Genomic DNA, 21311 nt, shown 5'->3' on the forward strand with positions numbered 1-21311 from the left:
ACAGATATAGGCAATCTAATCAGATTTCCTATGTGTCCTTGCAAATCGAGCAATTTTCTATATATTTAAGTTTAGTATTTTAAAAAAAATTAAATTTTTTTTATTTTTTTTTACTTTGAATTAATTCTTTTTAGTATTTTCAAATTATTTTAATGTGTTGCTATTAAAAATAATTTTTTAAAAATAAAAAATATTATTTTAATATATTTTCAAGTAAAAAGTATTTTAAAAATAATAATTATTATACTTTCAAACATACTTTTAAAATAATGCATGAATTAATTGAGGATATGCATGAATTAATTGGCAGACCAGATGAGAGCTTGGTGAAAGGTGGCTGCTATTTTTGCATGGAAGAATTAAAACTCTTGAAATTTATTGATTGTTTTGGAAGAGACTTTAGATTTATATGAGCTGACGTGGCAAACAAAGATGCCACTTAATTCTGGTAACCCATTCGGGTGCTGTATTCGGTAGAAAGATTACGTATATACTAGATGCTGTGCACGAGCTGCCGCGGGCTTGTAATATACATGTGTATTGTTGTTAGTTTATAAAAAAATATTTAAAAAATTTATATATAAAAAAATTATTATAATTTATAATGTTTTCAAAAAAAAACTATAAAGATAATTTTAAAAAAACACATAAAAAATGAAAGGAAAAAAAACCATATAGAAAAACACCGTAGCATTAATCTATAGTGTTTTGTGAGAAAATATACAATTATAATTTTCAACCAGCTCAATATTAAAAAAATAAAATTGACAATGATAATTTTGAAAAAATTCATAACAAAAAAACCATGTCGGGAATGACTGTAGCAATTCACAATATTTTTTTTTAAAGTACAAAGTTAAATTCTCAACTATCTTAATATTAAAAAAATATAAGCAACAAAGATAATTTAAAAAAAAAATCATATAAAAAAAAGAAAAAAAACCAATGTAGGGAAACACTATAACAATCCACAATATTTTGTGAGGTAAGTTACAGTTGTAATTCTCAACCAGCTCAATATTAAAAAAAATCGACAAAGATAATTTTAGAAAAAATCATAAAAAACATAAAAACCATGCAGGGAAACACTGTGGTGATCCACATTGTTAAAAAAAAAACTACAAAGCTAAATTCTTAACCATCTCAATATTAAAAAAATAAATTTAACAGAGAATTAAAAAAAAACATGTGGAAAAATACTGTAGCAAAACAAAAACTATGTGAGGAAACACTGTAGTAATCGACAATGTTTCAAAGAAAAAAACTATAAAGTTAAATTCTCAACCAGTTCAATACTAAAAAAAAATCGACAAAGATAATTTTTTTAAAAAAACACAAAAACAAAAAAATGAAAGAAGAAGAAGATAATTTTGGAAAAAAAAACAAAAACGAAAAAACATGCGGGGAATGGAAAAAAAAACATAAAAAAATTCTTAACCATAAAAAACATAAAAAAAACAGCTCAATATTAAAAAAAAATTGACAAAGATAATTTTAGAAAAAATCATAAAAAAACATAAAAACCATGTGGGAAAACACTGTAGTGATCCACAATGTTTTTTAAAAAAAACTACAAAACTAAATTCTTAACCATCTCAATATTAAAAAAATAAATTCAACAGAGAATTTTAGAAAAAAAAAACATATGGAAAAATACTGTAGCAAAACAAAAACCATGTGGGAAACACTGTAGCAATCGATAATGTTTCAAAGAAAAAAACTATAAAGTTAAATTTTCAACCAGTTCAATATTAAAAAAATAAAATCGACAAAGATAATTTTTAAAAAAAAAACACAAAAATGAAAAAATGAAAGAAAGAAGAAGATAATTTTGAAAAAAAACAAAAAAGAAAAAACATGCGGGGAATGGAAAAAAAACATTAAAAAAACATATAGGGAAAGCTACAGTACTTTCCCCACGTGCTTTAGAGTATTAGTTTATATATATATATATATATATATATATATATATATATTGGCACGTGTAAAGAAAATATTGAGAATATGGAGAAAATTTTAATAAGTTATTAAATATAATCAAATTTGTTAATTTTTAAACATTTACTCAACTCTTTATCAGATCCAAACATCCTGGGACTAAAACCAATGCTAGACACAAGCGACTTGGGTCTCACAGTCATGACATACCCAAGCGCCTTGGAATTGGAAACAATGTTAGGCCTAAGGTATGTGGAAATGACAAACATGTCTGATTTGACAAACAACAAACAAAGATGACAATTATGTACTTTAATTGTCAGAAAAGAGAAAAGAAAAAAAATACAAACAATTGATCACCGGTAGCAATATAATTATTATCTGTCTACATACGCCACATTATGTGGAAGTGGGCACGGCTACACATCCAGCTAGACGGTGAATGGCTAGATTTAATTACCGGGAAGCGTTATATGCACCTCTTTAATAGTGCGGGCATTGCCCACTCATTGAGACATAAGAAACATGCGCTCGCAACCTTTTGATTTAAAAATAATAAATACATCATGAAAATAATAAAATGCCCCCTATGGTTCTCTTAATTACACAAAATATTCATGTAAAAATACCAAAATACCCCCAAATGTAAAGTTTTTTTTGTCTTTCCTAAGGCTAAAAGCGTTATTTGACTGTACTTGGAAATTGAAAAAACTTGAATGCCTTTATGGAAAAAAGCCAAAGAAACGTTTATCCGCTCGCGAAAAGATGAGAAATTGAAAGTGAAACTACTATTACAATACACAATAAAAGGTTTCTTGATCTACAATGATTTCTCCACGCTATTTAGCTTTTGTCATATATATATATATATGTGTGTGTGTGTGTGTGTGTAAAGTTTATAGGCTACTTCGATATGCTTTTTTACATAAAAAAAGTTTAAATATAAATCAAAACATTTATGCAAGTATCTAATTAAATAAATCGATAATTATCTATATAAATTAATCTCTTTAACAATAACCAAAAGAGAAATTAAAAGAAAGAAATAAATATAGATCAAGATATTCAATCACATAAAATGAGATATTTACCCGACTATGTTCATTGAATTTATTTATTTAAATCAATAAAATATAGATTCACACAATAAAAAACTTGTGATCTAAAAGATAAATACAAATAAAATTGACTGAATAAACTCACACCCTAAAAAAATATTATAGAAGGCCAAACACATAAGAAATACTATTTAAAAAAGAATATTTTTTATTTTAAAAAATAAAGTTTATTTTTATAAAACAAAAAATATAGATGAATTAGAATAATATCTTGAAAAATCAAACAATTTGTTTTTTTAAAAAATATTATAAAAAGGCATGCAAAACCCATGATTGAGGTCATGAGACCGAGATAAATTAATAAAAAAATTTAAAGAAAACCACAAAACTAGTATTAAAAAAAAACTAATGCATAACGATAAAATTACACGAAGCCAAATCCCTAACAAATTAAATGTCAAAAGATAAAACCAAGAAAAAAATCAATCACGTAAAAAGATTTAAGAAAATGAGGGTGAAAATAAAAAAAATTAATTAGAGGGCAAACAAAAAATTTTAATTGGACGGTTAAATTGAATCGAGAAATAACTTTAACAAAAGAAAAAAAATCAAAATAATGAGAGTTAAATTAGAAAAAAAAATAAAACAACAAAAACTTTGATTGAAGGATGCAATTGAAAGCCAAAAACTTTAACAAAATAGCCAAGAAAAAAATTAAAAATTGGAAAAATAAGGATCGAAATGAAAAATAAAACATATGAGAAATTGTAATTGAAGAACTAAATTGAAAAAAAAATTCTATAAAAGGAATAAGAAAAAATTAAAAATTAAAAGAATAAGGACTAAAATTGAAAAACAAAAAAAGAAGACAATCGTGCACTTCACGTAACAAGAGAGAAAAAAAGAAAGGGGGAAAAACATATGGCGACCGGAAAAACATCTGGCGACAATCTAACTACCATATACCTTCACGCACCATATCATGTGAAAGAGAACATGGTGTGGTGCATCAAAACAGACAATGAAAGATCAGGTTTGACTACCAAATAGCATCACACATGCATGCTTGAATGGTGTGGTTACCACTCATTTGCTGGCACGTGCTAAGTGAACACCAACAAGTTTTTTAATTTAAAAATAAAAAAGACAACGTGAAAATACCAAAATGCCCTCATGTCTATGTTAATTACATCAAAAACCGGTATGAAAGTACAAAAATATTCCTAATGCATACATTATTTTTTTATCTTTTCTAAGGCAAAAAATATACTTTAATTGTACATGAATAATGAAAAAAACAAAAATACCATTATACAACAACTTAATAATTTTTTGATCTTCAGAACAAAAAAGTATTTTTACTATTTAAATTTTTATGGAAAGTGAAAAAACCGTTGTTTAACAACTTTAAGTTTTGTTAACTCGTGTTAAAAAATATTTTTACTGTAAAAAAATGAAAAAGACCTACACATCTCTGTACAATTTTTTAATGACAAGTGGATTAGTAAAAAAGATCAAAGCACCGCCAACTCTCAAAGCTTCTTTTTTCTTCGCTTAAGGGCAAATAAATAATTTTATTTTAATAAGCTACAATAAAATAAACCGTCACCCTATAATTCTCTACTTAATGTATATATATTGGAATTTGTAAAAAACATCTGGTGGCCAACTTTGTGCTGGTTGTTAGTCAAAATTACACTCTTAATTTTTATTTTTTTTTATAATAATCGTAAGTTATGCTATTAATTATTAAGAATTGTTACATGGACATTGATATTGTTTTTCAATATATGTTTGGAAATGTTTTAAAAATATATTTGATTTAAAAAATATAAAATTAATGTGTTTTTAGTATTTTTTATAATAATTTTAATATATTGATATAAAAAATAAAATAAAATAAAAAATAAAAATATTTAATATATTTTTAAATAAAAAAATACTTTTAAAAACTATCAATCTTTAAAATATCCACGTGCTCCAAAATATCAACCACGCACGAGGTACAACCAGGAATGATTAAAAAACATATCATTCCTTCACCTAATGCTGAAGAAAGAAAGCAAAAAAACCCTAACATAAAAATACATATCTAACCTTTCCCATTTGTCCAAAGCTGCTCACAATCCACCAGCTCGAACCATCCGAGCCACATGAACCAGCCATGCCACTCTAAGTTATATTGTCTTTTCTAAGCACCAACTACCACCCATTAGTATTCTAAAAGCATGTAGGGAGATGCAGTATAAATTATATTTTTAAAAATTTTAAATTTTTTTATTTAAAATAATTTTTTTATATTTTTATATTGTTTTAATGTGATGATATCAAAAATAAATTTTAAAATATAAAAATAATTTTATTTTAATATATTTTTAAATAAAAATTATTTTAAACTATTTCTGCTATTATAATCTCAAATACGCTCGACATCTCCATATCTACTTCAAAAATTAGTTATAACTCCAACACCATTACTATAATAAAATCACCTTAACTAAAAAACAATAACGATAACACAGTATTATCCCTTTAATTAATGAATCAAAATTCTTTATGGTATTAAACAATAACAATACCTTAGAGATTGTTTTATTTATATTTTAAATTGTGTTTAAATACATTTCAAAAATACTTTTAACTTGAAAAATAATTAAATTGGTATTTTTTTATTATTTTTCAATAAATTTGATGTTTTGATAAAAAAAATTAAAAAAAATCATTTTAGTATATTTTCAAGTAAAAAATACTTGAAAAATACAATGAACTACAATACAAAACACACTTAATTACTCAATTTCTTCATCAAATATTAAATCTTATCTCGCCCTCTATTCCTCGTGTATAGCTGTCTATTTGTTACTCACCCATTTTTTTTTACTTATCAGGGATGTTCATGGATAAGTTTGATATCCATAAATGTATCTATCCCAACTTATAATATTTTATAAATTATAGACCTGATTTATTAAAAAAAATTTGAACCTGAGTAAGTTGGATATATCGGGTTTAGTTAAACTTTTTGTAAATATTACAAATATCTTGAGTATATAAATTTATTTATTCATCCACCATTCTAATATATATATACACTTTCAAAAACATATAATTATTTATCTCTGATCACAATTGATATTACAATGTGTTTTACTATATTTCAAACATATAGCTAACACTAAACATAAAAAGAAAATATATGTTGAAATGAGATAAAAAAAATGATACATATAAAAGAAAGAAAGAAAGAAAGAAAGAAAAGGATAACAAAATATTTATAAGTACTATAAAAAATGATACATGAGTTATACGGGTTCAATGATTTTTAAAAATCCTAACTCCATCTAATTTATAATATTAATTTATTTAATTTTTTAATCTATTATTATTTGTAATATTTATATTAATTAACTTTGATGAGTTAAATCAGGGAGATAGTACAAATATCACAAATGACTCGGTTTTTTTTTTAACACCACTATTACTCACCTACTCTCTCCCAAGATTTCATCGCCGATCCCTCATCGTCATCGTCATCGTCACCGGCACGCCTAGTGAAATCCCCTCTTTACCCCCACTCACATTTCCTAGTAAGCCTCTCTCTTTACTCTATAGATCATAATAGTAATAATAATCATAGAAGTGACGCATTTTGCATATTCCATGCATCCTTTCTTTTTTGTGACGGACCATTAAAATTCCATGGGGAATAGAAAACGGCCTCTAACTTCTCGTACCAAACACCCTCCGCCACCGTCTGCGGCGGCGGCCACTGTGGCTTCCGATGAAACCGACCTCTATCCTTCTCCTAATTTGGTTTCTACAGAATCGGACGGTTCTTCAACAATCAAGCACGAATGTGACCGCGCCTTAAATGCTCTCCGTCGTGGAAACCACACAAAAGCCCTACGTATCATGAAGGATTCATGCGCTAAACACGGCGGCGACGCCTTAATCCACCGTGTTCATAGTACGGTGTGTGTTAAAGTTGCTTCAATAATCGACGACACTAACAGTAAGCAGCGGTATTTAAAGAACGCAATCGAAGCTGCTCGTAGAGCCGCGGAATTGTCTCCGAATTCGATCGAGTTCGCTCATTTCTATGCGAATTTACTGTATGAGGCCGCGAATGATGGGAAAGAGTATGAAGAGGTAATGAAAGAGTGTGACCGTGCTTTGAAAATTGAGAATCCGATTGATCCTGCGAAGGAGAGTTTGCAGGAGGAGAGTCAGCAGAAGATAGCTACTGCGGAAGGGAGGATTGCACATGTGCAAGGTGAGTTGAAAAATTTGCAGCAGAAGTCGAACATTGCTTCGATTTCTACTTGGATGAAGAATTTGGGGACTGGTGAGGAGATTAGGTTAATACCTATACGAAGAGCTACTGAAGATCCAATGGAAGTTAGGTTGGTGCAAACAAGGCGGCCAAATGAGATTAAGAAGGCTACTAAGACACAGGAAGAGAAGAGGAAAGAAATTGAAGTTAGGGTTGCTGCTGCGAGGTTGTTGCAGAAGTCGGAGATAGGTTTGGGACAGCGTGAGGGAGAGAGGAGTGATAAAGGAGTGGAGGTAACGCCTTGGAGTGATAGGAGAGGAGAGAGGAGGAAGAATGGGAGCAATGCAAGGAAGAATGGGACTAACACTGAGAGAAAGGATTGGGTTCGGTCCTATTGGAATTCGATGAGCTTGGAAATGAAGAGGGAGTTGTTGAAAATTAAGGTCAGTGATTTGAAGAGTTATTTTGTGTCATCAAAGAATGGATTGGCGAGTGATGTTTTGAATGAGGCGTTGGCTTGCAGCGAGGAGAATAAGAGCTGGAGGTTTTGGGTGTGTTGTCGATGCAATGAAAAGTTTGCGGACTCAGATAGTCATTTGCATCATGTTGTGCAAGAGCACATGAGGAGTCTTATGCCGAAGATGCAGGAGGTTTTGCCACAGAGTCCTGGCAATGAGTGGATTGAAATGATTAACAGTTGCTCCTGGAAACCATTAGACATTTCCTCTGCGGTTAAGATGCTTTGGAATCGAGGGAAATGTCAGAATGGAGAACTTGTTGAGGATATTTGCTCAGAGAACCATAATGAGGACGGTGATGGTTGTTTCAAAGACGCATGGGATTCTTCTCCAGAGAAGGAAAATTTGAGGGATGGTTGTATTAGTTGTCCTGTGAGCAGCAGCAACTCCGGTAAAGTTTACAGTATTGAAGGTAAAGAATTTGATGGGAACCAACTGTCTATTGCATGCACTATTGAGAGCTGGCCTATTTCAGAGGATTCTGAGCGAGCAAAGCTCCTTGAAAAAATTCATGATGTATTTCAGGCACTTATTAGACATAAATATCTTGCTGCAAGCCATCTTAACAAGGTGATACAATTTACAGTGGATGAGCTACAGAGTCTTGCTACTGGTTCTCAACTTCTGAACCACGGTGTGGGCCAGACACCTATGTGCATTTGCTTTCTGGGAGCGTTCCAGCTCAAAAAGATCCTCAAATTCTTACAGGAACTATCTCATTCTTGTGGTTTAGGCATCTCTCCTGAGAAAAGTAGCGTTGTAGATGACATGAATACTGGTGCTAAAGGTCCTGAAATAAAAGAGAATATTGTTCTTAATGATGATGCATCTTGTCTCTACTTGGATAAATGTTTATTGCCATTGGAATATGCTCCAAGAACATGTCCTGATGATGATGTCACCACAGCAACTTCAACTATTGTTGGCAATGGAGATGGGGTTCTACCTGCTGTTGATACTTTACTATCATGGATATTTGCAGGCCTTTCTAGCGGAGAGCAATTACAATCATGGATCCGTACAAAAGAAGAGAGAATGAATCAAGGGATGGAAATTCTCCAGACGCTTGAGAAGGAGTTTTACCATCTGCAGAGCCTTTATGAGAGGAAATGTGAACATTTAAGCTATGAGCAAGCATTGCAGGCTGTGGAGTATCTCTGTCTTGAAGAAGGTAAGAAGAGGGAAACTGACACGCTCTTTGAACTTAGAAGCTATGATTCTGTTCTTAGGCAGCGGAGAGAGAAGCTTGTTGAGAATGAGCATGATGCTCTGTTCTTTAGCAGTAGATTTGAGTTAGATGCTATATCAAATGTGTTAAAAGAAGCAGATACTCTAAATGCCAATCAATATGGGTACGAGGATACTTATGGTGGTATAACTTCTCAGTTTTGTGACTTGAAATCTGGTGAAGATGGTAATTGGAGAACCAAGGACCAAATGCATCAAGTGGAAACTTTCATAGAAATTGCTATCCAGCGACAGAAAGAACAGTTGTCAATAGAGGTCAGTATGTTAGTTCCACTTATTTAGTAAAAAAATATTGATAATGGTCCTTGCAACTTTACTCACTTTTATAGTGGTTCAGCTCAGCAAAATTGATGCCCAAATCATGCGGATTGTTACTGGAATGCAACAGTTGGAACTCAAGCTCGAGTCAGTTTCTGCCCTTGATTATCGATCAATCTTGCCACCTCTAGTGAAGTCATACATGAGGGTCTGTATTGAGCAGTGATGAATAGGGTGTTTCACATCTCTTTGAGCTGTATCTTTGCTTATTATTTTTGCTCTAATCTCTCTTTTGCAGGCACACTTGGAGGATCTAGCTGAGAAGGATGCCACAGAGAAGTCTAATGCTGCAGGAGAAGCATTTTTGGCGGAGCTTGCCCTTGATTCCAAGAAGGGTACCCAAGGAAGAAGTGATATTTCAAGAAATACATTGGAGAAGGGGAAGGATAGGAGAAAGAACAAAGAGTATAAGAAAACCAAGGAATTGAAGGTTTCAAATTTCTCCTTATGGTTGTGTTTCATGCACTGCAGGCTTCTTCATAGTAGACAGACACAGTCCATTATGCAAGTCTAATGTGTTCTGCTTTGTAGGTTGCTGCTGCTAGCGAGCAGCACTTGCTTCAAGATGTGACTAATGAAAGGGGGTATGCTTTCTTATGTTTTGCTTTGCACCTCTAATTTGTGTTTCCACAATATGCGCTGCTGTTTAAATTTGCACCTTTTTTTGTAGTAGTGATAATGCATACTGCAATTTTTATAATGTTTGATTCATTCCTCTCTGCAGTTCCTTTCCAGTTGCATCTGATGGTGGCTATCCAGATTCTCAGTGTCATCTTTCCAGAAATGGTGATGACTTGAGACAACAGGAGGAAGAATTTAGATGGAAAATTGAGATTGAAGAGGAGGAAAGAATGCTTGAAGAATCTTTAAAGTATCAAAGACGAATAGAGAATGAGGCCAAACAGAAACATCTTGCTGAGCAACAGTACAAAAAATCTCATATAACTCTTCCAGAGAAGTTGTCTGGGGGAATATGCAATATTTGCTTTGATCCTGCTGCTGATTCCTGTGAGCCATTGGTAAGCATTAGTTTGAAATTTTCCCTTTCAAGATATTGTACAGGGATTGAAAATCAATATTAGTTCCATCCTTTGGAAATGTGATTCTTGAATAGATAAACAGAGGTTATTCTAAGAGTTAGAATGCTGTGTTTAGGAAATTTCCATTAAATGTCAAATGGAACCTTATGACATTTCACTTTCAGGAACAGTTGACGCAGAAGAGTGGGTTCCCCAACAATTTAGAAGGCATGCCTATGACAACTGCCAGTGGTGGGTTAGCATTATACAATAGAGTTTCTGAATGAGGCTGGGGCTTGTGGTAATGTTCTTAAATGATTTTCATCGTCCTTATTTTGCAGAGCCATCTACTGGAGGAAATGTGGAGGGTGGTCCTTCTGATCGACGGCCAGGTAGGAAAAGTAGGAGGCAGAAAAGCTCCGCTAAATATGATGGAAAAAATCAACCCATGTCATGTGAAATGGAAAATATTGAAGTTGGAAGCAGTATGTGTTTATTCCCCATGATTAATTTTTGTTTTTAGTCTTAAATAGGCTGTATCATGCATAGAAGCGTGCATTGCAATGGACTTCAATCTTCTAAAGTGCTGTAATCATGGTTGTGGATTTAAGATTACCTAATGTGGGTAACACATCATTTTTTTTATCATCTAATTATGGTGATATCTTTTATTTCCCACTGCCCTTTCGACAACCCCACCCCACCCCGTTAACCAGCAGCTTTAATCCGTCTATTTCTCACTTAGATTTATTGTTTACTCCATCTTTTATTTAAATGACAATACATATAATACTTCCTGGACAGTAATTGAAATTAAATATTTTTAATCCAAGGACATATTACCCTTGGGATTATCCTGGTGATTCTGTGTCTAATTTTTTATTATGCAACACTTAATGATAATTGTAGTTGTTGTTAAAGTAAAGATGTGTTAAAACAAAATTGGCTCTGATGTTCATAGCTTAGTTTTTGCATATAAGGATGTTCCTGTCCCTGTATTTACTGTTCTATACTAGCCTTTTTTCATCTTCTGTATGGATGATTAAAATGTTTTGTGACAAGAGAACCATACTCGCACAGTGAACTCATTTACAAGAGAGTTGTTTGTTGAAGAAGGCAAGTGAGTGAATCTACAAAATTTATAAATGAATAGACAATCTTCCAAATATTGCTCTATATAGAAAAAAGTTAGTATAGAGTTTGAATCCTATCAAAAGGCTGAGAGAGGAAATTCCTCTCCCTCAGAAGCCCTCTTGTTACGTTTCCTTACTTGAGCCAAAGAATCGTTGAAGTGATTGAAGAAGGCCCCCCCCCCCCCCCCCCCCCTCTATATTCTACCAAGCCCACACCTCTCCTTAGTTTTGCCATCCAATTGATCCCTGACACTGAAAAGACATGCGAGCATAATAGTCTGAGTGTGGTGCAAAAGGGAGTAGTGATCTCATTCAGCAGCATTTTCACAAAGGATGACATTGTGGGTATAGAAATGTTTAATCTTTATTTTTAATACCGTATTAGTAAAAACATTAGGTGGTGTTGATGGTATATTGCTCTCTTCCTGCATATCTCTGTGAAAAAACTGTTCATGACTCATGATGTCATTACCAAATTAGTTTAAATTCCAACATAAAATTATGGTTTGTTGAATTGAGCTTTTTGGGAGGCTTCTAGTTTTGTAACTTTATGTTATGTTTTCATATGAATGTTAAGTGTAGCATTTAAGTTTTGCAGTATCAATTGTATTACTTGTTTAACATTGCCTTCTGCTCAACTGCTCATGTGCATTGTCTGGGATTTACATTTTAATTACATTCTCCAGGATACCTTAGTTGTATGATGGTCGCTTTGGCCTCTCATTCTGGTTTGTTGTGTGCTGTTGTATTATGGTCTTCTTTACTTGCCTGTCAGCCATTAAACCTTAAGCTATTTTTTGGTTGATTCTCTACACGTTGAACCTAACATTACATGGGTTTCCATATGTGAAATCAGTTACTCCAAATTTGGGAGACAGTGCGACTAAGACTCTGAGACAGTTACAAGTAGAGGAGGATGATGAGGAAAGGTTTCAAGCTGACCTTGAAAGAGCCGTGCGCCAAAGCCTTGGTAAATTTCTCTTGATCCTTTGCTTGCTTTCATTGTACTTCACTACATTTTATAATTGCACATTTTTAACTATGCCAACTACATGGGCCCTAAGGGAACAAAATCAGTTTTCTTCATTCGATGCCTTTTGGCCCATGAAACCCCACTTCTCTATCAAAATTGCACTTTTCTATCTTCTTTAAAGTCTTTGAGCATTAATGAATTATCTATGCTTCTTTAAGGTTTTTGAGCATTATTGATATTTTTGTATGATAGACAGTTCCTTAAGACATTTTCTGTCAAAATCTTCTGATATCTGGTATAAAAGGTCGTTGTGCTATATTTTTTCTTTCCAGTTCTGTAAAATGTAATCTTTATTCATTTTCTTATTTAATGGCAAGTTCAGCCTTCTGTGCATAAAAAGATTAATTTGACTTGTGTTTCCTGTTTTGATCAACTAAATTGAAAATTTGTTTCCCATTTGGGCAGTTTATCCCCTGGGTTTATTGTCATCAAAGGTATTGTTGCGTATAGTTCTGCACCTAACCATCTATTTCAGGGTCGATTTATTTTGACAATAACAACAAGAAGCCTCAACAATGAAACCTAGAATGTCATGGAGGATGCCTATGCTGAAGGATGGGTTCCATCATCAGAACATAGATTCTCTTCATTTGTGTTAGTACTATATAGGCAGGAGGAATTGTGTCTCCAACAATTCATGTACATTTGACGTGTATGCACACACCACTGTGAAAAAGAGGCCAATAAAGCTTCCTCTGTGTATTTGGTTAATTCACTTAGTCAAATATTCAAGATTCTATATTGTTCACTTAACTAACTACCTGTTGAAAAGAGAACAGTTTCACATTTAATTTGCCCGCAACTGCCTGCCTGGGTGGGTTTCTGAGCATGCTACAAGTCTCGCTAGGAAGCTGGGATGTGGGTTACTTGATCAATTAAATAATTGCTTTGCTTGGGTACTGGACTTGACATTGCATTTATTATTATTATTATTATTTGTTGGCACTATACCTGTCAGGCTTAGAAAATCACGCGTTACATCATTTGAGGTGGTCGCAATGAGCATTGAGGTCAAACGAATATCTTTGCATCTGACATGAAAGTATTTTGCACTGTTGTCTTACTCGATATCAAGCAATCCCCCATCTTACTGATTGAGAATCAAAGGGCTCTGACCTGGTCTTGAGATTGGTTGGCTGAGTTTGGTTGAATCATGCCAGGCAGCATTTGCCTTGGGCTATTGAATGCATTTACCAACATGGTCAAGACATAGTTTTCCTTTCCCTAGTCGCTGAAGTAAAGGTCCATTTATTTGTAACTCTATATCCATCTATTTGCATTGATTTTCAAGATACATTTCAAGCACATCAGAAGATACCCTTGATGTCATGTTTGAAAGCACTACCAACAATATATTCTGAACTTGATAATTCTCGTACTGTACCATATGAAGTTGCAACTGAAAATGTGGATGGAACTGATGTATTTGGCACTGGCTTGAAGAATGATATTGGTGAATACAATTGCTTCCTGAATGTTATCATACAGGTATTTTCTATACAACGACATCTTTGCTGTTTCACTATTCTATTTATATATTCTTCTCACTATTCCATTGGTGTATGCTTTTCATTTCACTATTCATTGCTCACCTGTTTCTTCTTGCTTCTTGTATAACTTCAGTCCTTGTGGCATTTAAGGCGATTTCGAGATGAGTTCTTGAGTAGATCAAAATCAGAGCATGTTCATGTGGGAGATCCATGTGTTGTCTGTGCATTGTATGATATTCTTACTGCTATCAGCATGGCATCCACAGATACACGAAGGGAAGCGGTTGCTCCTACATCCCTCAGGATAGCTTTGAGCAATTTGTATCCTAATAGTAATTTCTTCCAGGAGGTGATTTTTTAAGATTTGTTTTTGTCCGCCTTGGTTTCATATATTTCAGTGAACTGTGATTTTTCGTCATTCACTCTTCACAGTATATGAATTGATGGACGAGGATGTCTTTGCTGAGTTGGTCACAATCGGATTGCAGGGTCAGATGAATGATGCATCTGAAGTATTGGCTGTAATATTTGACTGCCTTCATCGAGCATTTACCACTGGTTTACATGGCTCTGATTCTGAATCAGTGGAATGTAGTGGCATGGAATCTTGGGAATGTACAAAAAAGAATGCTTGTATAGTGCACTCTCTTTTTGGAATGGACATTTCAGAACAAATGAATTGCCAGAGTTGTGGTGTGGAGTCCAGACATTTGAAGTACAATGCTTTCTTTCATAATATAAATGCCACTGCCCTCCGAACAGTGAAGGTAATTGTTGCTGGTAAAAATATTTTACACAATCACTTATTTCTCCATGTTCAGAATTTTTTTTTCTAGGTGTATAGTCCATTATCTATTACCTTGTCCATTGATTTTTTTCCTTTTTCCTTGCAGGTCATGTGTGCTGAAAGCTGTTTTGATGAACTTTTAAATCTTGTTGAAATGAATCACCAGTTAACTTGTGATTCCGAGGCTGGTGGTTGTGGGAAGCCCAATTACATCCATCACATTATGTCAACTCCACCACATGTTTTTACAACAGGTGAATGTTTTCCTGAATAGTTAAGAGATTTTTGCTTAGACAGAATGACAAGCTTGTGGAAACCCAAAATTAAGCAATTTTTTGGCATGCAGTTCTGGGCTGGAGAAAAACCTGTGAAAGCATTGATGATATAAAGGCAACATTGGCTGCTCTAAGTACTGAGATAGATATCAGTGTTTTTTATCGTGGTCTGGATCTGAAGAACATACGTAGCTTGGTTTCAGTGGTATGTAAAGTCATTCAGACCATTTATTATGTTATCTTGATGAAGATATTGATATTAAAAACTTTGCATATGCTGTTAAATTAAGAAAGATTGGTTTGGCTGTTCTGTTGGAAGGAAAGATGAGTTATCTATATGAGGGTGAAAAGACAAGCATTTGAAAATACTGAAAGTGAGAAAATATTTTAGCACCAGTTTTCTAGGGACAACAGGAGAAAGATATAAAAATCAAATACATCAAGTGGAAAAATGTGGAAACCTTAGGGTGTAGTTGAAAATCTCCCAATTTGTAGAAAGATTTCTAGAGAACATGTTTACCAATTGAAAATGACAATTGTTTTCCTGCAAACAAGTATTTTTTTTTCTTTTCAGTTTTGTATTAAAATGAAAACTACCAAAAGTCATTTTCTGAATTCTCTTATTTAAAAACAAGGGCCCAGTTTTCATCTAATTTTTTTATCTCCTTTCTCTGTGACACTTAAATGCAAACCAAATGATGCCTTGTTTTCTATTTTAGAAAACAAAAAAGAAAACTCATGGTTAGTATTTGTCTAGCAACAGGAAATTATCTTCCATCCCTATTTCCAATGAAAAATAGGAAACTGTGTTTATTTTGTTTTGATGGTTAAGAATTTTTTCACTAAAAAAAGAAGAAAAATGTCAAGATCATAACTATTATTAGAAAATTCAAAGCATAATTTATAATAGCATCTTAATCTTTAACTAACTATAGAAGTATTACTTTTATTTCATTCAAATTAGAAATTATCATAAAAAAGTTGTACTTGTTAACTAAAGAAAAAGAACAGCATTTTATATTACACTTATAATAAAAAAAAATAAATTTATGATATTAATCAAATATGTAAAAGAAAATAATTTTAATGTTTTATGTTGCTAAAACTGAATGTATATAAATGAAGGATATTATATTATTCTTCTTCAGTTTTTTTTTTTTTTGAAAAACGTTGTAAACTTTGTGAAGAAAAACCATAAGAAACATTAAAAATATGTTTTTAAAACTCAATGTAAATTTGAAAAATTAATTTTTTAGATGAGAAATATTCCATTTGAACAAAAAACTCCAGTTTTCTAGAAAATTGGTTTGTTTTTAAAGTGCACCATATGCCTTCATATTTTTCCATAGAGAAATAGTTTTAAACATATGAAAATTAGGAAGCTGTTTCACGAAAGTAACCACAGACAGATGTGCCTCATCAACCAAGAAATGAAACAAAATGAATGGCACATCCATGTAGGCTGTTCATTCTTATGGCAGTTGAACAATGAATCAAATTTAACGTTCTTTTATTGGGAACAAGGGAGAAAATTCTTATAGAACTTGAAGTTTTTGAATCAGGGGGAATACGAGAAGAGCAGTAAAATTTATTTAATTGTTCTTTTTACTTGAACATTCTTGCTATGTTTGTTCATGTTATGGATGTCTGATTGGGTCATTGTTTGTTGGGATGCCAATTTGTACTTTATTCCGTTCCTCATGATCCTTTTAACTTCAGGTGTGCTACTATGGGCAGCATTATCATTGCTTCGCTTATAGTCACGATCAGAGTCGGTGGATTATGTATGATGACAAGACTGTCAAGGTACTTCTTCAATCATGTCTGGCCATTGTTATATCTGCTATCTTGTCTTACAATTATTCTTTCTATTAATAGGTAATTGGTAGCTGGACTGATGTTCTTATCATGTGTGAAAAAGGACACTTGCAACCTCAAGTTCTGTTCTTTGAAACTGGAAACTAGTGTTTAAAGAAGAATTTGAGGAATTATTTCTTGAACCACAGAGTATCAAGTTTACCATGGCTTCACATTTTTGTTGTTTATAGTGATGTTTTGCAACACCGACCCATTACATCAGCAGTGGTATTGAAAGCATTAAATTTTGACACATAAGAGAATGGTGACGTATAATCCAGGGTTTTATGATACAATCAGGCGGTTTTGGTAGGAGAAGCTTCATTTGCGGAGGGAAGAACCATGAATCAAGAGAGTTTTTTTGCAACTTGATGAATCAAATAACAGGAGCTTGAAGGGTGCTTTTTGGCACCCTTGGATCTGAGAATTTTTGTCAGAGTAATTGGGGTTTCTGTCCATGGAATTCTCTCTCTCTGATCTTACCTGGAGGGAGACTTGGTATAGAAAAAACAGTAATTGCTTGGAGCGAATGCATTGCAGGAGCGTATAGTAGCAAATACTGTCCAGTTGTAGGCAGAAACATATGCTGTGAAGGTTGCAAGGGGGGAATTTTGTTAGTTAGGTTCAAACTTTAAGAAAATATAACCCCCCCTATGAAGAGTTTTTGTATAGATCACATCAGGGTCTTTATCTCTAATCTGCAGCTTATGGTTACTGTTTATGACTACTCGCTTGCTATATAATCTGATGGGGGAAAAAACGTGCCTTTCCTACTCTCACTTGCTGAATTCATATGATTCTGCAGTATTTCTCTCGATTCTCTCTCTTTTGTTTTTATGGAAATTCTACTGCACTGGGAATTTAGCAACTTGCTAGTCCGGTCTCTGTTATTTTCTTTTTCTCTTGATGATTATCTGTCGGGGTTATTTTTAAAATCATGTACCGCTAAATGTTATTCAGTGAAAATCACACGTGGGAATTAGATAAAATATTGTTAAGTTTATTACATTGACAAGGCTTAGATAGTGTTTGGATATGCACCGGCTGTGGTTGAAATAAAAATCAGTTTACATGGTGTTTGGTTAACCCTAACCATGTTTTTTTTTTTTTACATGGGTCCAGTCTAAACTGAGTTTGGATTGCAGTTTATGAGAAGCAATTACTCATTGCTTTTCATGTGTTTTCTTCTCTCTCTCACTATCGATATTTTTCTATTACTTTCCCAACGATCCTAATTACTTTCCCAACGGTTCTCTACCCTCCCAAAATTGCTCTGTTACGGTTGCAGATCAATGTTACAATTAATCTAACTCTCATTTTCTACCTTCCCCATACCATTCCCGTTTATCATCTCTTGCCGACAACAACCTTGTTTCAAAATTCTGTAAAAACCACTATGTACAGGACGACTCCAGTTCGAGAGCAACCTTCTTCCCCTTTGTCCCTTCTTCTTTCCAAATGAAAATTGAAAACCCAAACCTTCATCGATCTGTCCCTCCATTGTTACCATTGTAGAAAAACCCAACAGATTCATGCTAGGAAAGGTCACACGAGCGAGAGACCCGTAAGTACCTACCTTATCTTTGTCAATTTTATTTAAAATGTAGCTCAAAATTTCATTTATATTCTAGGTCTCTATTGTTTCGGTTTGCAGAAAAACGTTGCAGAACCGTGCTGAGAAAACACCTAAAAGAGAGAGAAAGAGGTAAGTTCCTGCCTTATCTCCATCTTCAATTTTTTTTTAGCTTAAAAATTACATGTCTGTTCTGCTGTATTAACGATTTACTGTGTGTTCTTCAATTGTTTAAATTGAGCTACAAATTTCATTGCTGTTGCTGTTTGTCTTCTGTTTACTATGCCTTCATCAATTTTTTTTTAATTGAGCAAATTTAATGCATTTCTGTGTTGCTTCATGACTCGTATTGTGTGTTCTTCAATTTTTACTTGAGCTAAAACCTGTATTTCTGTGCTGCTTCATGGTTTATGTACTGTGCGTTATTATGTGTTGTTCTTTGTTGAAATCTGGTTTAGTTTTTTATGTCTACTAGCTTATAGTGCTACTGCTTGATTAAAATTTGTTTACCGGAAACAATGTGATGCATCCATGCTGATATGTTTACTGTGCACATTGATGTTGTTTCTGCTTGATAAACCGTAGAGTTCTTTACTGTGCGTGTGTTTATAGTAAATCCTAAGGAGTGACCTGTTAACATGTTGTGTAGGATTACTTTGATTTCTACTTTTGAAGGAAATCAGAACTTCGATTTTGCATTTATATGTTTGCATGCTGAGAAAGAAAGCTGTATTACTTTCAATCTAGAAATAAATTCTTGACTTTTTTGTTTTTTGTTTCCTCAGTTTTCTGAGAATCCAAACAACCATGATGACAATGACGTTTTGCTTGATAATTGAAATAATATCATGGTTGAAACTGAGTTTTCTGAACAGTTGAAAATTAATGGGTTTCAATTAGTTTTCATTACAAATTGCAACTCCTTCTGGTTTACTTGGAAGTAAAGGGAACATTCTCATTCAAATTAAATGCATAGTCAATGTTTGTTGCTAACCACACAGCTTTTGTAAATGCAGAACATTAATTGTTTTTTATTGGTTGAATCCATGGTTATATATGTGCCACAATGTAATTGATATCATTGATTGATTTTAAATTTTTGTTAAATGTGTTAAACGATATCATGAAAGGTCTTGAATCTTTCGATAAGGCTGCTTGGACAAAAAAAATGTTGCATATATTTTGTGATATATGCATTAAGGCCATTGATATGGGAATGAGACCTAATACTCATTTCGATAAAACGGGGTCGAAATTTCTTATAACATCATTCAAAGAACAAACTAGTCATGCATTTACTAAAACACAATTGAAAAACAAATGGGATGGATGCAAAAAGGATTGGAGTATATGGAATAAGTTGGTTTCTGAAACTGATGTTGGCTGGAATAGTGAATTAGAAACAATTTCAACTAGCGATGAGTGGTGGAAACAAAAAATTCAGGTAAATTCCTCGTCATCATAACAATTTCTTTTATTGTTGTCAAATTCCAACACCAATATTTTTTTACTGTTGATCCTTCATTACTTGATTTTATTTATATGCAGTAAATTAGAGGAGCCAAAAAATTCAGACATGTCGGTATTGAACCGTCTTTGAAGAATAAATTTGACAGAATGTATTCCAACATTATCGCAACTGGAGAGTTTGCATGGGCTCCTTCATCAGGAGTACCTGGTGGAAATGATGTCGATCCTGGCACAAGTAATGCCAACATTGATCGTGCTGGTTTGGAAGAAGGAAGCGGTGGTTCGGAGGAAGATGTGATTCCAGATTTCCAGACTGACATGGCTCAAATGGTTGGAGGGATAAATATGTCTAGTAGCAGCAACACAAAAAGCGATGGCAAAAGAAAAGAACGAGATCCTTATAAGGTGCGAGGTAGAAAGAAGAAAATGTCTGGAATTGGTGTTTGGTTGCTGTCAAGATGCAATCAACTACTTGAGAGTATGTCGACTAAGAGTGATTCCACGTCTGTTAATATGTATTGCGAAGGCTATAGTATTCACAAGGTGATAGCTGAGCTGCACTCAATTCCTGGAGTTTCAATTGAAGATGAGTTTCACAATTTTGCTACAGAGTATCTGAGTTTAAGAAGGAAAAGAGAAATGTGGGCCAGTATGGGTGATAAGCAACAGAAGTTGAGATGGTTGCAACGAATGTATGCACGAACTAAACGTGCTTAGCTGACATGGTAACTAAACGTGCTTAGTTGACATGGTATTATTTCATTTTTTTAATTGTTAATCAATTAACTATGTTCACTTGCTTACTGTATTTATACATGTTTATTTTATTGTTGCAGAATAATGGGATGCCGGTTTTTAAAAGAGTAGTTTCCATTTGTCAAAGTTTTTTCGAGTCATTGTATTATTCCACATTTCATGTTGAGACATATAGACATTTCTATTTGTGGTACTTTGTTTACTATTGTATTTATTAAACTACTTTTCGGGAGTTAACAGACTTGTATGAGAAATTGCTGGTTTTTAATGTTTTATTTTATCTACGAATTAAACTGTTCAATGGTTTTTATTAATGTTAAATGGTTGACCCTTGGAAGGAATTGGTTGTTCATTTACCTTCACTGTTTTGTTCCCTGTCAAAACAGATCTTGAGTGTTGCTGTTATAATGCTTGTTTTATTGTAATATACCATGTGCAGCTACGGTGAGCTTGTGAGATGTGAATATTGGTTTGTTTATAAGATAGATACCCTATTTGCAGTTACTATTGGTGTTGTTTTCTTTTCTGCCTTGAGGATTGATGAGACTATACCTGTTGCTGCCTT

The 21311-nt window shown here is 33.1% G+C and overlaps 1 protein-coding gene across 4 annotated transcripts; it reads left to right on the forward strand.

Annotated features, from left to right (window-relative positions):
- The first annotated feature begins 6448 nt into the window (after nucleotides 1-6448).
- Nucleotides 6449-17726, forward strand: LOC133678988 (uncharacterized). 4 transcript variants are annotated; one of them, XM_062101540.1, is made up of 15 exons: nucleotides 6449-9290; nucleotides 9373-9501; nucleotides 9592-9783; nucleotides 9885-9937; nucleotides 10078-10372; nucleotides 10564-10624; nucleotides 10714-10857; nucleotides 12362-12475; nucleotides 13932-14026; nucleotides 14162-14377; nucleotides 14517-14795; nucleotides 14922-15069; nucleotides 15162-15295; nucleotides 16810-16896; nucleotides 16969-17726. In XM_062101540.1, the coding sequence occupies exons 1-15, from the start codon at nucleotides 6696-6698 to the stop codon at nucleotides 17053-17055; spliced, it is 4629 nt and encodes a 1542-aa protein (XP_061957524.1). In that variant the 5' UTR covers nucleotides 6449-6695; the 3' UTR covers nucleotides 17056-17726. The 4 variants fall into 4 exon arrangements, with proteins under 4 accessions (XP_061957524.1, XP_061957526.1, XP_061957523.1 ...); XM_062101542.1 differs by having other exon boundaries at nucleotides 10714-10764; XM_062101539.1 differs by having other exon boundaries at nucleotides 6450-9290; nucleotides 10558-10624.
- Nucleotides 17727-21311: the final 3585 nt, after the last annotated feature.

Source organism: Populus nigra, chromosome 18 (genome assembly GCF_951802175.1).
Source record: "Populus nigra chromosome 18, ddPopNigr1.1, whole genome shotgun sequence".
Classification (NCBI taxonomy): Eukaryota; Viridiplantae; Streptophyta; class Magnoliopsida; order Malpighiales; family Salicaceae; genus Populus; species Populus nigra.

Excerpts from the sequence above, each read along its gene's own strand:
- LOC133678988 (XM_062101539.1), top strand. The coding sequence starts at position 6,696 with ATGGGGAATAGAAAACGGCCTCTAACTTCTCGTACCAAACACCCTCCG. Across the intron at positions 14,378-14,516 it reads ATAGTAATTTCTTCCAGGAG|GGTCAGATGAATGATGCATC; the intron begins GTGATTTTTTAA and ends ATCGGATTGCAG. Across the intron at positions 15,296-16,809 it reads TACGTAGCTTGGTTTCAGTG|GTGTGCTACTATGGGCAGCA; the intron begins GTATGTAAAGTC and ends TTTTAACTTCAG.